Source organism: Thalassophryne amazonica, chromosome 15 (genome assembly GCF_902500255.1).
Source record: "Thalassophryne amazonica chromosome 15, fThaAma1.1, whole genome shotgun sequence".
Lineage (NCBI taxonomy): Eukaryota > Metazoa > Chordata > Actinopteri > Batrachoidiformes > Batrachoididae > Thalassophryne > Thalassophryne amazonica.
The window spans coordinates 4,500,685-4,516,738 of NC_047117.1; the positions used below are offsets into that span (position 1 = coordinate 4,500,685).

The window sequence follows — 16,054 nt, forward strand, 5'->3', positions numbered from 1 at the left end:
ATTTGTCCAAGTGATGTTAAAGGTAGACTTGAGTCAGCTCTCACTAGCTCCGTGTCTGAGGTACTAAAGCCTACCATAGCTGAAACGGTTCAGAAATCTTAAAACATACAAAGAAGGTTTTTCTTTGGCCTTCCTTGATTATGGCACTTTTGTGACAGTGAGAACAAATATATTTTCTGGTGACGTTGGAAAACAACATGGTTGACTTATATTTACACATCGTGAACATGAAGCATTGGTGAAAATGGTGCCATGTTGAAATTAAAAATATTTGAGGCTCTAGGTATAATCCTTGAGGAACACCAAATTTGATAGTGTTCAGAAATGTACATCTCCAAATCATGAAAGGATGTCTGGAAGGAGGTCTTTCTGAGCTTGCAGACAGTCTGTATTCCGGACTGAAGTCCACCTGACTGTTTCAGACTGTGGAGGAACCAATGTGAAGTCTCTTGGTCCAAAATGGCAGTTTTGAGAACTACTAGTGTACAGAGAGAGCCTGGAGATGCATGTTGTCACTTTTCCTGTCGAAGTTGGTTAAAAAATGAACACAAATGTAATAAAAAGTGTGCAAGGTAGGTGTTGATGTCGTATACTTGAGAAAAAGCTTGAGGACAAACATGTTAAATAATACTACCTTAAGACGAATCATACAGAAGTTTTTACCTTTTCGCTGAAATTGTTCTAATTTCCGCCGACATGCCCGAGAGGATTATTCAGAGCATTTTGAGGATTCAGTAGAAAATCTCAGCGATGTGAGGAGTTGACAAACCCGCCGTGTGCTCCTTTAACCTCCTCAGACACAATAGGTACCCGCAAAAACCGTAGTCAGGGGTGACCGTGCTGTTGTGTTTGTAGTCTATGCATTACTGTATATATGACGAGATTTCCACTGATTGGCCTGATTGACAATTGTCACAGAACAGGGGAGAAAATCCATCGGAATCTTTTCTCAGGCCTGCGGTCAGTCAGTTTGTAGATATTTACGGCTATGTTATAGCTTTAATGAACAGCTTCCTGTTGGTGAACAGACGACCAGCACTCGGCCCGCCGTACTGATACGCCGCCATATAATCTGCTTTACACAAAATGTTGCTGATAGTTTTTAATATAAAGATGTACGATGTTTAACGAATACTTTTTAGTTTTCTTTCTGAACTTTTAGGATTTTTTTTTTTTTTAAGGAGACATACTGAATTTGTGGTAATAAGCTCTTTGGTCAAGTGGTGGAGCTGGTAGTCAGGTTTGGTTTTTCACTAAAACCTGTTTCAGAAGGTTTGTGTTCACAATACTGAACAAAAAAAAGAGTTGATTAAAGAGCTTTGTCACATTGACACGCTTTGAAGATTTACCTCCAAAGTGCTTTTACGTTGAGCTGCACCAAGGTCACTGGATTTTCTTTTTCTTTTTTTAAAGGTGCGCGGCGCCATGGCCGATGGCTGTCCACAGGCTGCTGTTATTTATGTTTGTATTTTATGTATGATTGTGTACATACTGTGTGTCTGCGTGTGCGTGTGTGTGTCTGCTCGACACGGTAAAAAGAAGATACGCTGCCTGGCGTGGTGGTCGGCCTGGCTGACCCTGAAGGAGTTAATTTTGTACATGTAAGAAATAAAATCTAATATGGCATTGTATAGCTTCATTCCTGCCTTGTATATGTTTTATGGATCTTTTTTCTATTGAATTAAAGATGCCTTAGTCAGCTACTCCCACTTTGTAAAATTCCTGCTTTGCTTTAATTTATCTTATGTGCAGAATTGCTACAGTCCCACTCTGAATTTGGAAATTGAATCCAGATTTTACAGCTGCAGAGATTGATTGCCTGATTTCTGTAAATGAGATCTTTGTCTTCTTTCAAAGGTCGGCCGACCTTTGTGGAAACTCTGAAACCCAACACGTAACTCTCAAACTGGTGTAAAGGTGCTAAAGCTCAGTTTTACTCAACACCCATCCCTGCCCTCAAAGAGTTTCAATGAGTTTCTTTGTTTATTCAATCTTAGGATAAATTGCAGTTTCTTCTTAAGAATTAAAATTCTGTTATTTTTGCAGAAACATTTCACTTTGTGCAGCTGCTATTTTCTCTTAGCAGCTGTTCTCATAATTTCTCAATGTTATTACAATGTGGTTTTAATAACACAGAGCCACGCAGTCAGAAAATACACCAATGTCTTCTATTAAGAATTACACAAAATTTTAAACTGAAAATGTGTTTTAAAAGCCAAAAGAATAAAAAGTAATGAATAATATTGCTAAAATTATATATTTTATATCAGATTTTATATATAAAAATGTTTTATAAATTATATTAAAATATAAAATGCTAAAATATTTTTAATAAAAATATTTTTAAATTATATATAATCAAATATATTTTATATGATAAAAATTATATAACATTAAATTGTATACTGTTAAAATGATGCTCAAAATTATATATACCTGGCAAGTTGAAGGAAGAAGATTAAACTGGGCAGTTTAATAGCTTTTTGAAAAAAAGTGCAGTAAATAATTTTAACTTGGTATCCATATAATTCAAATTTAAAACCTTATTTGTGTTTGGCAAATCTCAAAACCTTTTTTGGGGTGGGGGAATTTTCACAGAAATAAAATTGTAGAGTTAATCTCAATCTTGCGGGTATATGATTCTTGGGGATAACATTTGTGTCATCTGTGCCTTATGACACCACTAAGCTTTGATGGAGACACACTTATAACTGTCCCTTTGAAATGAAAACAATTAGCTAAATACTGTATAATAAATTAGAAATCCTCTTTCCATTATCTGTAAAACGCCATAACAAACACAAATGTGGTTTGTTGTTTTATAATGTTAATTGCCTTTAAGCATGTATATCTGTATTTTGATTTGTTTCCAACAATGCTTTTACCTGAAGTGATGCAATAAACGCGTTATTTCACAAATTAAGCTCTTTGTGTTGCAGTTTTCAGTTCAATACCTGAATAATAATTTAAACCACGTTCACACGAAAATATACTTTATAATATGATTATTTTAACTTCAATTTTATTTACAATTAGTTTTGCAAAAATGTTGCTAAGAAAACAGCAACGCCTCACGAGGCCCTTATTTTGAAAAGGTGTGACGTCGACAGGAGGCGACGGCTGTACGAGGTAAGTTCAGCAAAAAGCTTTCCTTAATTTTGCTTTTATTTTTGATTTCTGCGGTTTATATCTTAACAACACATGTTCGTGTTTGTAGTGTTTGGATTGTGACTCATTTGTGTAAACTCGGCATTTCACTGACAAGAACGGCTAAAGTCAGAAAACAAATTCACAGATTCGAAGTTCCCGGCTGAAGAAATTACAGTTAATTTTTCTGGTTCTCCAGAAGGATAAGAAGTATTTTGATAATTAATTCTTTAAAGTGTCTACAGGTACTTATCGTACCGCAAACGGCAGACATTCTAAACGTATGGCAGGAAAACGAGAGTTACGAGAAATATTTGTACAGAATTTCAAGTCCAGTGAATCAGGATCTGGATCAGGGTTTGTGTCCAGGTCAAAGATCAGTTGTCGCATGATGATGGTCAGCAGCTTCCATACCTGGAGCCACTTCTTTAATTCTTTGTCTCCTCTCAGGTCTAAGCGATGAAATTCAACTTTTACAGTCAAATCACAACACAGGTCACTGGTCTGGTCTTACCCACCTCCAGAGCAAGATCAGTGACAGCAGTGCTCAGGAAAAACCCCTCAAGAAGACCAGACTCCGCAGGGCGACCATCTGCTTTGGACAACTTAAAACAAAGCACAACAAAGAACGGTCACACATGCATATGTAACTGAGGCCAGCAGGTGGTGTTGTGCAGAAGAAGTTGGTCAACTTCACTCTCCAACACCAAAAGACAAGCATCTTTTGGTGTTGGGGAGTGAGGTTGACTAGCGTCTGTCGCCAGAGAGTCTTTTGGCGTTGGGAGGTGAGATTGACTCTGTCTGTCTCCAGAGAATCTTTTGGCGTTGGGGAGTGCGGTTGACTTGCGTCTGTCGCCAGAGAATCTTTTGGCGTTGGGGAGTGCGGTTGACTTGCGTCTGTCGCCAGAGAATCTTTTGCCGTTGGGGAGTGCGGTTGACTTGCGTCTGTCGCCAGAGAATCTTTTGGCGTTGGGGAGTGCGGTTGACTTGCGTCTGTCGCCAGAGAATCTTTTGGCGTTGGGGAGTGCGGTTGACTTGCGTCTGTCGCCAGAGAATCTTTTGGCGTTGGGGAGTGCGGTTGACTTGCGTCTGTCGCCAGAGAATCTTTTGGCGTTGGGGAGTGCGGTTGACTTGCGTCTGTCGCCAGAGAATCTTTTGGCGTTGGGGAGTGCGGTTGACTTGCGTCTGTCGCCAGAGAATCTTTTGGCGTTGGGGAGTGCGGTTGACTTGTGTCTGTCGCCAGAGAATGTTTTGGCGTTGGGGAGTGCGGTTGACTTGTGTCTGTCGCCAGAGAATCTTTTGGCGTTGGGGAGTGCGGTTGACTTGTCTGTCACCAGAGAATCTTTTGGCGTTGGGGAGTGCGGTTGACTTGTGTCTGTCGCCATAGTCTTTTTTGGGAAGTGAGGTTGACTAGCATCTGTTGCCAGAGTCTTTTGACGTTGGGGAGTGCGGCTGACTAGCGTCTGTCGCCAGAGTCTTTTGGCGTTGGGGAGTGTGGTTGACTTGTGTCTGTCGTCAGAGTCTATTGTCCTTAGGGAGTGCTCTTGACTTGTGTCTGTCACCAGAGAGTCTTTTGGTATTGGGGAGTGCGGTTGACAAGTATGTTGTCATCAGAGAGTCTTATTGGGAAGTGAGGTTGACTAGCATCTGTTGCCAGAGTCTTTTGATGTTGGGGACTGAGGTTGACTAGTGTCTGTTGCCAGAGAGTCTTTTGGTGTTGAGAAGTGCGGTTGACTAGCGTATGTCGCCAAACAGTCTTTTGTCACTGGGGAGTGCGGTTAACTAGCGTCTGTTGTCAGAGTCTTTTGGCGTTGGGGAGTGCAGTTGACTAGCATCTGTCGCCAGAGTCTTTTGTTGTTGGGGAGTGCGGTTAGCTAGCGTCTGTCACCAGAGTCTTTTGGCGTTGGGGAGTGCGGTTAACTAGCATCTGTCGCCAGAGTCTTTTGTCATTGGGGGGTGCGGTTAACTAGCGTCTGTCGCCAGAGTCTTTTGGCGTTGGGGAGTGCGGTTGACTAGTGTCTGTCACCAGAGTCTTTTGGTGTTGGGCAGTGCAGTTGACTTGTGTCTGTCACCAGAGAGTCTTTTGGCATTGGGGAGTGTGGTTGACTTGTGTCTGTCATCAGAGTCTATTCTCATTAGGGAGTGCGGTTGACAAGTATGTTGTCATCAGAGAGTCTTATTGGGAAGTGAGGTTGACTAGCATCTGTTGCCAGAGTCTTTTGATGTTGGGAACTGAGGTTGAGTAGCGTCTGTCGCCAGAGTCTTTTGTCATTGGGGAGTGCAGTTAACTAGCGTCTGTCGCCAGAGTCTTTTGGCGTTGGGGAGTGTGGTTGACTAGTGTCTGTCACCAGAGTCTTTTGGTGTTGGGGAGTGCGGTTGACTAGCGTCTGTCGACAGAGTCTTTTGGCGTTGGGTTTTGACATTGCATTTTATTCTGCGCCATTATTTTCCTGTGATACATCTTTAAGCGACGACATCAGGGCTTGACAGTAATGCTTGTCCACTCGACACTGGCAAGTGAACGGTGCTGTCGGACTGGTGTGTCACACCCTTTTCTCGCCCGATGTGGCAAGTTAATTTTCAGATGCGTTTTGAATGAAATCTGGTCAGCAGTCAACATATTTGAGTGATGCTCCTGGGACAGCAGAAGTGTTTTTTCTGATTGACTCATGATTCACATTTACGCCGTCCTGATGTGAAATCAGCAAGGCCGAATACAATATATGTATTGTTATATTATAGGCATATGGACAATGATATTTTGTGTGTCTCAGAATGACGGCGGCAGCGGGGCAATAGTGTGAGCCATGGGGGACTTTGGTCCGGCGCAGCTGCTCACCGGTCTTTGTTATACAGAGGAGCAGAATCCTTTCCCTGTGTGGCAGGACGGACACATCAGCTCCTGTTTTAACCAGCTCATCCTCGGCATGCTGCCTCATGCATCGCTGGCCGTTTACAGCGCCTGTTACCTCGGCATGACCAAGTAGGTGGAAATTTTAACTGTCCGGTAAAGTCCAGAAATCACACAGATGTTTTTTTGACTGTTTGCTCGGGGTGTGACATAAAGGGGTAAAGCAAGACAAGTCCTGGACAGGTGCATATCTGGATTCTGTATTATGAAGCTGGACGGGACGCTAGTCCATGGCAGTTTCCTTCCCCAGTCAAGCCCAGTTACCATTGACAGCTGAGTGGACTGGGACGAAACAGCTGAAGTGTCTTCTCAAAGCACAGACAGATAGACTGAAGTACAATCCTGACTGAAATGAAGTTTAATCATCCAGTTTTTGTTAAAGTAACATAGAAAAAAAAAAAATTCTCAGGTTTAATATTTGTTTGAAAATCCTTCACAGCCAGAGACGTCCTGACACTTGGAGGCCACCGGTCTCATCACACTGTGGGTTTCTTCCACACTGATGTGGTGTCAACCTTCCAATGATTGTTGGGTCACTGTGTTGCATTAGCATGTCAGCTACTGCTCAGTTTGACAGGTCATGAGATCAAAACCCATATCATGATGTGGGCTACGGTGGTTGCTAAAAGTGGAAAATCCTTGCACCATCGTTGAAATTTCTTCTAGGGGTGTTACACAGCTTCTAGCCATTTTGTGACAACTCCCCTGTCACTCTTGTTGATGTCCTAGTGAGCCCATGGTTACACTTAACTACTCTTGGCTTACTTATAGATAACTGTGGTGAATTGTGGGAAAGTTACGTCGATGCTGGAGTACAAACAAGCTCACTGGAAATTGCTACGAGTTGCCAAAGTTTTAAATGTGTGACTCCTGGGAGTCGAGCAGGTAGCTCATTGGATAAGGAACTGGGCCACTAGTATGATGACCCATTTGGACGAGGCACTTAATCTGCATTGTCTCAGTGAGTCCACCCAGCTGTAAAGGGGTACTGGCCTTGTCTATGAAAGTAACTTGTGTCAGGCTGGTGTCTGGTCTGGAGGGAGTTATAGACTCACCCTATGGACTCCAGTGATAAGCACCAATGGGCCTCAGGGCCTATACAGGACTTGGTTCTTCTTCTGAGACAGTTAATCCTGTGACCTGTTTTGGGCTTTTCAGCCGCCAGTGTTGCATTTTAAAGGCTGTATGTACTTCTGTGACTAAACAAAAGTATCACTTGTGTTTCCTCAGATGTCGTCGCCTCCAAACGTCTCCTCCCTGCAGCTGGAGCCTCAGGCTGGCAGCTGCCCTGATCTTGGCACTGTTGTTCACTGCAGATATCATCCTGGTGATCCTCCAGCATCAGGGCAACATGTACCTGGACATCCTGACAGACAGCTTCGCTATCTTGTCTTGGCTGGTCCACTTCAGTGCCATAATGGTCCTCCAAGCATCTGTTTCCAGAAGAACCAGAGGTCCTCCAGGGTTGCTCATGTTGGTTCTTCTATCAGTCCCAAACCTGGTCATTACTTTAGTCATCTACTGTGTCAGTGGAAAAGTCTTGCACTTTACAGAGCCTATTGATATGGCACGCTTTGTGCTAGCGGCAGCACGGACCGTCCCGCTTCTGCTTTACATCTTGGCGTTTGCCTTTCCCTGCAGCAGTGATGATGGGTATACCTTGCATATAAACACTGCGGATGGATCCCCGCTCATTCCAGAGAGCGCTGAGCAGGATACAGGTGCAATGGTGGCTGAGGACGGCAGTGGCTTCTTCTCCCGGATCTTCTATCTGTGGTTGAGTCCACTCCTCTCGCGAGGGAAGCGTGGCGAGCTCAACAGACCGGACGATGTATATCACCTTCCTTGGAAACTGCGCACTGCTGTGGTTTGTCAGTACTTTCGTCGGTGTTGGGAATCTTGCCAGCGGGGAGTGCCTGTGAGTAACAGACAGGATCCGTGGCCTAGGCCGGTCAGCAGAAACGTACTTAATGGCACGTGGCCTTCACAATCCCAGGAAGGACGTAAAGAGCTGGACAAAGATGTGGGACTGCTGAGGGTGCTGCACAAAGCATTTGGCGTGCGTTATTACATTCTCGGGGTGTTGAAGTTTCTCATAAACATGCTGAACTTTGTGGGGCCGCTGCTCCTCAGCAGTTTGGTTAACTTTATTGGTGAAAAGGGGGCGTCTATCAGCTGGGGAGCCTGGTGCACCTTTGGCCTCTTTACCAGCGCCCTACTCATATCTATCCTCCAAAATATCTTTGTCTTTGAGGTCTTTAAGGTGGCGTTGTCGGCTCGCGCCGCTCTGGTTTCAGCCATCTACGGCAAAGCTCTTCGGGTCAGCAGCAGCAGCCTGGCGGCCTTCACCCTGGGGGAGGTGGTGAACCTCATGAGCACAGACACGGATCGTGTGGTCAACTTCTTCAGAAGTTTCCATGAGCTGTGGAGCCTCCCCTTGCAGTTCACCGTCACCCTCTACCTGCTCTACCTGCAGGTGGGTGTGGCTTTCGTGGGAGGGCTCGGTGTGGCGCTGCTACTCGTTCCCTTCAACAAGTTCCTGGCGTCCCGTATCCTCAGCAACAACAGAAGCATGCTGAGATACAAGGACAGTCGTGTTAAGGTGAGAGCTGTTTGTAGAGTTTTAGAACGTCACAGGCTGAAATCATCTGCAGATTCAAGATTAGCAGACTTATCAGAAAGGATCAGGTTTTTTTTCCACAGATTCCGCTTGTGTATTTTTAAGGGAATTGCAGTGTGTTTTTTGCAAACTTGTGAAATATGTTAAGAGTTTCTTACTTAATAAGCTGTTTTTATATTTGAAAATAACAGCTGATACGGGAGACGGAGTTAAATTAGGTCATGTTTTATTTTACGTTGTTGATCTCAAACAGTGTGAATCTACTGCAGCCGTTAATCATCACGTTATTTAGTTTTAAGTTGTCGCACATGTTCGCTTCTTTATTAGTATTTATGTAGTCTTACACACCTCTCTGCAGCTTCTCTCCCCCTGCCATCCCCTCATTACCCCATCCCCGTAGAGACGGTGCCTGCTCCCAGACTACCAATAACCAGCAAAAATCTATTTAAGCATAAAAATTCAAAAAGAAAAAATAATATAGCACCTTCAACTGCACCACAGACTAAAACAGTTAAATGTGGTCTATTAAACATTAGGTCTCTCTCTTCTAAGTCCCTGTTGGTAAATGATATAATAATTGATCAACATATTGATTTATTCTGCCTTACAGAAACCTGGTTACAGCAGGATGAATATGTTAGTTTAAATGAGTCAACACCCCCGAGTCACACTAACTGTCAGAATGCTCGTAGCACGGGCCGGGGCGGAGGATTAGCAGCAATCTTCCATTCCAGCTTATTAATTAATCAAAAACCCAGACAGAGCTTTAATTCATTTGAAAGTTTGACTCTTAGTCTTGTCCATCCAAATTGGAAGTCCCAAAAACCAGTTTTATTTGTTATTATCTATCGTCCACCTGGTCGTTACTGTGAGTTTCTCTGTGAATTTTCAGACCTTTTGTCTGACTTAGTGCTTAGCTCAGATAAGATAATTATAGTGGGCGATTTTAACATCCACACAGATGCTGAGAATGACAGCCTCAACACTGCATTTAATCTATTATTAGACTCTATTGGCTTTGCTCAAAAAGTAAATGAGTCCACCCACCACTTTAATCATATCTTAGATCTTGTTCTGACTTATGGTATGGAAATAGAAGACTTAACAGTATTCCCTGAAAACTCCCTTCTGTCTGATCATTTCTTAATAACATTTACTCTGATGGACTACCCAGCAGTGGGGAATAAGTTTCATTACACTAGAAGTCTTTCAGAAAGCGCTGTAACTAGGTTTAAGGATATGATTCCTTCTTTATGTTCTCTAATGCCATATACCAACACAGTGCAGAGTAGCTACCTAAACTCTGTAAGTGAGATAGAGTATCTCGTCAATAGTTTTACATCCTCATTGAAGACAACTTTGGATGCTGTAGCTCCTCTAAAAAAGAGAGCTTTAAATCAGAAGTGCCTGACTCCGTGGTATAACTCACAAACTCGTAGCTTAAAGCAGATAACCCGTAAGTTGGAGAGGAAATGGCGTCTCACTAATTTAGAAGATCTTCACTTAGCCTGGAAAAAGAGTTTGTTGCTCTATAACAAAGCCCTCAGTAAAGCTAGGACATCTTTCTACTCATCACTAATTGAAGAAAATAAGAACAACCCCAGGTTTCTTTTCAGCACTGTAGCCAGGCTGACAAAGAGTCAGAGCTCTATTGAGCTGAGTATTCCATTAACTTTAACTAGTAATGACTTCATGACTTTCTTTGCTAACAAAATTTTAACTATTAGAGAAAAAATTACTCATAACCATCCCAAAGACGTATCGTTATCTTTGGCTGCTTTCAGTGATGCCGGTATTTGGTTAGACTCTTTCTCTCCGATTGTTCTGTCTGAGTTATTTTCATTAGTTACTTCATCCAAACCATCAACATGTTTATTAGACCCCATTCCTACCAGGCTGCTCAAGGAAGCCCTACCATTATTTAATGCTTCGATCTTAAATATGATCAATCTATCTTTGTTAGTTGGCTATGTACCACAGGCTTTTAAGGTGGCAGTAATTAAACCATTACTTAAAAAGCCATCACTTGACCCAGCTATCTTAGCTAATTATAGGCCAATCTCCAACCTTCCTTTTCTCTCAAAAATTCTTGAAAGGGTAGTTGTAAAACAGCTAACTGATCATCTGCAGAGGAATGGTCTATTTGAAGAGTTTCAGTCAGGTTTTAGAATTCATCATAGTACAGAAACAGCATTAGTGAAGGTTACAAATGATCTTCTTATGGCCTCGGACAGTGGACTCATCTCTGTGCTTGTTCTGTTAGACCTCAGTGCTGCTTTTGATACTGTTGACCATAAAATTTTATTACAGAGATTAGAGCATGCCATAGGTATTAAAGGCACTGCACTGAGGTGGTTTGAATCATATTTGTCTAATAGATTACAATTTGTTCATGTAAATGGGGAATCTTCTTCACAGACTAAAGTTAATTATGGAGTTCCACAAGGTTCTGTGCTAGGACCAATTTTATTCACTTTATACATGCTTCCCTTAGGCAGTATTATTAGACGGTATTGCTTAAATTTTCATTGTTACGCAGATGATACCCAGCTTTATCTATCCATGAAGCCAGAGGACACACACCAATTAGCTAAACTGCAGGATTGTCTTACAGACATAAAGACATGGATGACCTCTAATTTCCTGCTTTTAAACTCAGATAAAACTGAAGTTATTGTACTTGGCCCCACAAATCTTAGAAACATGGTGTCTAACCAGATCCTTACTGTGGATGGCATTACCCTGACCTCTAGTAATACTGTGAGAAATCTTGGAGTCATTTTTGATCAGGATATGTCATTCAAAGCGCATATTAAACAAATATGTAGGACTGCTTTTTTGCATTTACGCAATATCTCTAAAATCAGAAAGGTCTTGTCTCAGAGTGATGCTGAAAAACTAATTCATGCATTTATTTCCTCTAGGCTGGACTATTGTAATTCATTATTATCAGGTTGTCCTAAAAGTTCCCTAAAAAGCCTTCAGTTAATTCAAAATGCTGCAGCTAGAGTACTGACGGGGACTAGAAGGAGAGAGCATATCTCACCCATATTGGCCTCTCTTCATTGGCTTCCTGTTAATTCTAGAATAGAATTTAAAATTCTTCTTCTTACTTATAAGGTTTTGAATAATCAGGTCCCATCTTATCTTAGGGACCTCGTAGTACCATATCACCCCAATAGAGCACTTCGCTCTCAGACTGCAGGCTTACTTGTAGTTCCTAGGGTTTGTAAGAGTAGAATGGGAGGCAGAGCCTTCAGCTTTCAGGCTCCTCTCCTGTGGAACCAGCTCCCAATTCAGATCAGGGAGACAGACACCCTCTCTACTTTTAAGATTAGGCTTAAAACTTTCCTTTTTGCTAAAGCTTATAGTTAGGGCTGGATCAGGTGACCCTGAACCATCCCTTAGTTATGCTGCTATAGACGTAGACTGCTGGGGGGTTCCCATGATGCACTGTTTCTTTCTCTTTTTGCTCTGTATGCACCACTCTGCATTTAATCATTAGTGATCGATCTCTGCTCCCCTCCACAGCATGTCTTTTTCCTGGTTCTCTCCCTCAGCCCCAACCAGTCCCAGCAGAAGACTGCCCCTCCCTGAGCCTGGTTCTGCTGGAGGTTTCTTCCTGTTAAAAGGGAGTTTTTCCTTCCCACTGTAGCCAAGTGCTTGCTCACAGGGGGTCGTTTTGACCGTTGGGGTTTTACATCATTATTGTATGGCTTTGCCTTACAATATAAAGCGCCTTGGGGCAACTGTTTGTTGTGATTTGGCGCTATATAAAAAAAAAATTGAATTGAATTGAATTGAATTGAAAGCTGAAGGCTCTGCCTCCCATTCTACTCTTACAAACACTAAGAACAACAAGTAAGCCTGCAGTCTGAGAGCGAAGCGCTCTATTGGGGTGATATGGTACTATGAGGTCCCTAAGATAAGATGGGACCTGATTATTCAAAACCTTATAAGTAAGAAGAAGAATTTTAAATTCTATTCTAGAATTAACAGGAAGCCAATGAAGAGAAGCCAATATGGGTGAGATATGCTCTCTCCTTCTAGTCCCCGTTAGTACTCTAGCTGCAGCATTTTGATTTAACTGAAGGCTTTTCAGGGAACTTTTAGGACAACCTGATAATAATGAATTACAATAGTCCAGCCTAGAGGAAATAAATGCATGAATTAGTTTTTCAGCATCACTCTGAGACAAGACCTTTCTAATTTTAGAGATATTGCACAAATGCAAAAAAGCAGTCCTACATATTTGTTTAATATGCGCATTGAATGATATCCTGATCAAAAATGACTCAAAGATTTCTCACAGTATTACTAGAGGTCAGGGTAATGCCATCCAGAGTAAGGATCTGGTTAGACACCATGTTTCTAAGATTTGTGGGGCCAAGTACAATAACTTCAGTTTTATCTGAGTTTAAAAGCAGGAAATTAGAGGTCATCCATGTCTTTATGTCTGTAAGACAATCCTGCAGTTTAGCTAATTGGTGTGTGTCCTCTGGCTTCATGGATAGATAAAGCTGGGTATCATCTGCGTAACAATGAAAATTTAAGCAATGCCGTCTAATAATACTGCCTAAGGGAAACATGTATAAAGTGAATAAAATTGGTCCTAGCACAGAACGTTGTGGAACTCCATAATTAACCTTAGTCTGTTAAGAAGATTCCCCATTTACATGAACAAATTGTAATCTATTAGATAAATATGATTCAAACCACCGCAGTGCAGTGCCTTTAATACCTATGGCATGCTCTAATCTCTGTAATAAAATTTTATGGTCAACAGTATCAAAAGCAGCACTGAGGTCTAACAGAACAAGCACAGAGATGAGTCCACTGTCTGAGGCCATAAGAAGATCATTTGTAACCTTCACTAATGCTGTTTCTGTACTATGATGAATTCTAAAACCTGACTGAAACTCTTCAAATAGACCATTCCTCTGCAGATGATCAGTTAGCTGTTTTACAACTACCCTTTCAAGAATTTTTGAGAGAAAAGGAAGGTTGGAGATTGGCCTATAATTAGCTAAGATAGCTGGGTCAAGTGATGGCTTTTTAAGTAATGGTTTAATTACTACCACCTTAAAAGCCTGTGGTACATAGCCAACTAATAAAGATAGATTGATCATATTTACGACCGAAGCATTAATTAATGGTAGGGCTTCCTTGAGCAGCCTGGTAGGAATGGGGTCTAATAGACATGTTGATGGTTTGGAGGAAGTAACTAATGAAAATAACTCAGAACAATCGGAGAGAAAGAGTCTAACCAAATACCGGCATCACTGAAAGCAGCCAAAGATAACGATACGTCTTTGGGATGGTTATGAGTAATTTTTTCTCTAATAGTTAAATTTTTATTAGCAAAGAAAGTCATAAAGTCATTACTAGTTAATGTTAAAGGAATACTCGGCTCAATAGAGCTCTGACTCTGTCAGCCTGGCTACAGTGCTGAAAAGAAACCTGGGGTTATTTTCTTCAATTAGTGATGAGTAGTAAGATGTCCTAGCTTTACGGAGGGCTTTTTTTTATAGAGCAACAGACTCTTTTTCCAGGCTAAGTGAAGATCTTCTAAATTAGTGACATGCCATTTCCTCTCCAACTTACGGGTTATCTGCTTTAAGCTGCGAGTTTGTGAGTTATACCACAGAGTCAGGCACTTCTGATTTAAAGCTCTCTTTTTCAGAGGAGCTACAGCATCCAAAGTTGTCTTCAATGAGGATGTAAAACTATTGACGAGATACTCTATCTCACTTACAGAGTTTAGGTAGCTACTCTGCACTGTGTTGGAATATGGCATTAGAGAACATAAAGAAGGAATCATATCCTTAAACCTAGTTACAGCGCTTTCTGAAAGACTTCTAGTGTAATGAAACTTATTCCCCACTGCTGGGTAGTCCATCAGAGTAAATGTAAATGTTATTAAGAAATGATCAAACAGAAGGGAGTTTTCAGGGAATACTGTTAAGTCTTCAATTTCAATCAATCAATCAATCAATTTTTTTATATAGCGCCAAATCACAACAAACAGTTGCCCCAAGGCGCTTTATATTGTAAGGCAAGGCCATACAATAATTATGTAAAACCCCAACGGTCAAAACGACCCCCTGTGAGCAAGCACTTGGCTACAGTGGGAAGGAAAAACTCCCTTTTAACAGGAAGAAACCTCCAGCAGAACCAGGCTCAGGGAGGGGCAGTCTTCTGCTGGGACTGGTTGGGGCTGAGGGAGAGAACCAGGAAAAAGACATGCTGTGGAGGGGAGCAGAGATCGATCACTAATGATTAAATGCAGAGTGGTGCATACAGAGCAAAAAGAGAAAGAAACAGTGCATCATGGGAATCCCCAGCAGTCTACGTCTATAGCAGCATAACTAAGGGATGGTTCAGGGTCACCTGATCCAGCCCTAACTATAAGCTTTAGCAAAAAGGAAAGTTTTAAGCCTAATCTTAAAAGTAGAGAGGGTGTCTGTCTCCCTGATCTGAATTGGGAGCTGGTTCCACAGGAGAGGAGCCTGAAAGCTGAAGGCTCTGCCTCCCATTCTACTCTTACAAACCCTAGGAACTACAAGTAAGCCTGCAGTCTGAGAGCGAAGCGCTCTATTGGGGTGATATGGTACTACGAAGTCCCTAAGATAAGATGGGACCTGATTATTCAAAACCTTATAAGTAAGAAGAAGAATTTTAAATTCTATTCTAGAATTAACAGGAAGCCAATGAAGAGAGGCCAATATGGGTGAGATATGCTCTCTCCTTCTAGTCCCCGTCAGTACTCTAGCTGCAGCATTTTGAATTAACTGAAGGCTTTTTAGGGAACTTTTAGGACAACCTGATAATAATGAATTACAATAGTCCAGCCTAGAGGAAATAAATGCATGAATTAGTTTTTCAGCATCACTCTGAGACAAGACCTTTCTGATTTTAGAGATATTGCGTAAATGCAAAAAAGCAGTCCTACATATTTGTTTAATATGCGCTTTGAATGACATATCCTGATCAAGATTTCTCACAGTATTACTAGAGGTCAGGGTAATGCCATCCACAGTAAGGATCTGGTTAGACACCATGTTTCTAAGATTTGTGGGGCCAAGTACAATAACTTCAGTTTTATCTGAGTTTAAAAGCAGGAAATTAGAGGTCATCCATGTCTTTATGTCTGTAAGACAATCCTGCAGTTTAGCTAATTGGTGTGTGTCCTCTGGCTTCATGGATAGATAAAGCTGGGTATCATCTGCGTAACAATGAAAATTTAAGCAATACCGTCTAATAATACTGCCTAAGGGAAGCATGTATAAAGTGAATAAAATTGGTCCTAGCACAGAACCTTGTGGAACTCCATAATTAACTTTAGTCTGTGAAGAAGATTCCCCATTTACATGAAC

General features: G+C 41.7%; 1 protein-coding gene across 1 annotated transcript in view; it reads left to right on the top strand.

Annotated features, from left to right (window-relative positions):
• The first annotated feature begins 3,101 nt into the window (after positions 1–3,101).
• The window catches only part of abcc10 (ATP-binding cassette, sub-family C (CFTR/MRP), member 10), a 62,102-nt gene continuing 49,149 nt past the window's right edge, over positions 3,102–16,054 (top strand). The window contains exons 1-3 of the mRNA XM_034187885.1: positions 3,102–3,129; positions 5,922–6,130; positions 7,289–8,660. Of these exons, the coding sequence (XP_034043776.1) occupies positions 5,955–6,130; positions 7,289–8,660 (1,548 nt within the window). The 5' untranslated portion in view covers positions 3,102–3,129; positions 5,922–5,954. The remainder of the gene's footprint in view (positions 3,130–5,921; positions 6,131–7,288; positions 8,661–16,054) is intronic.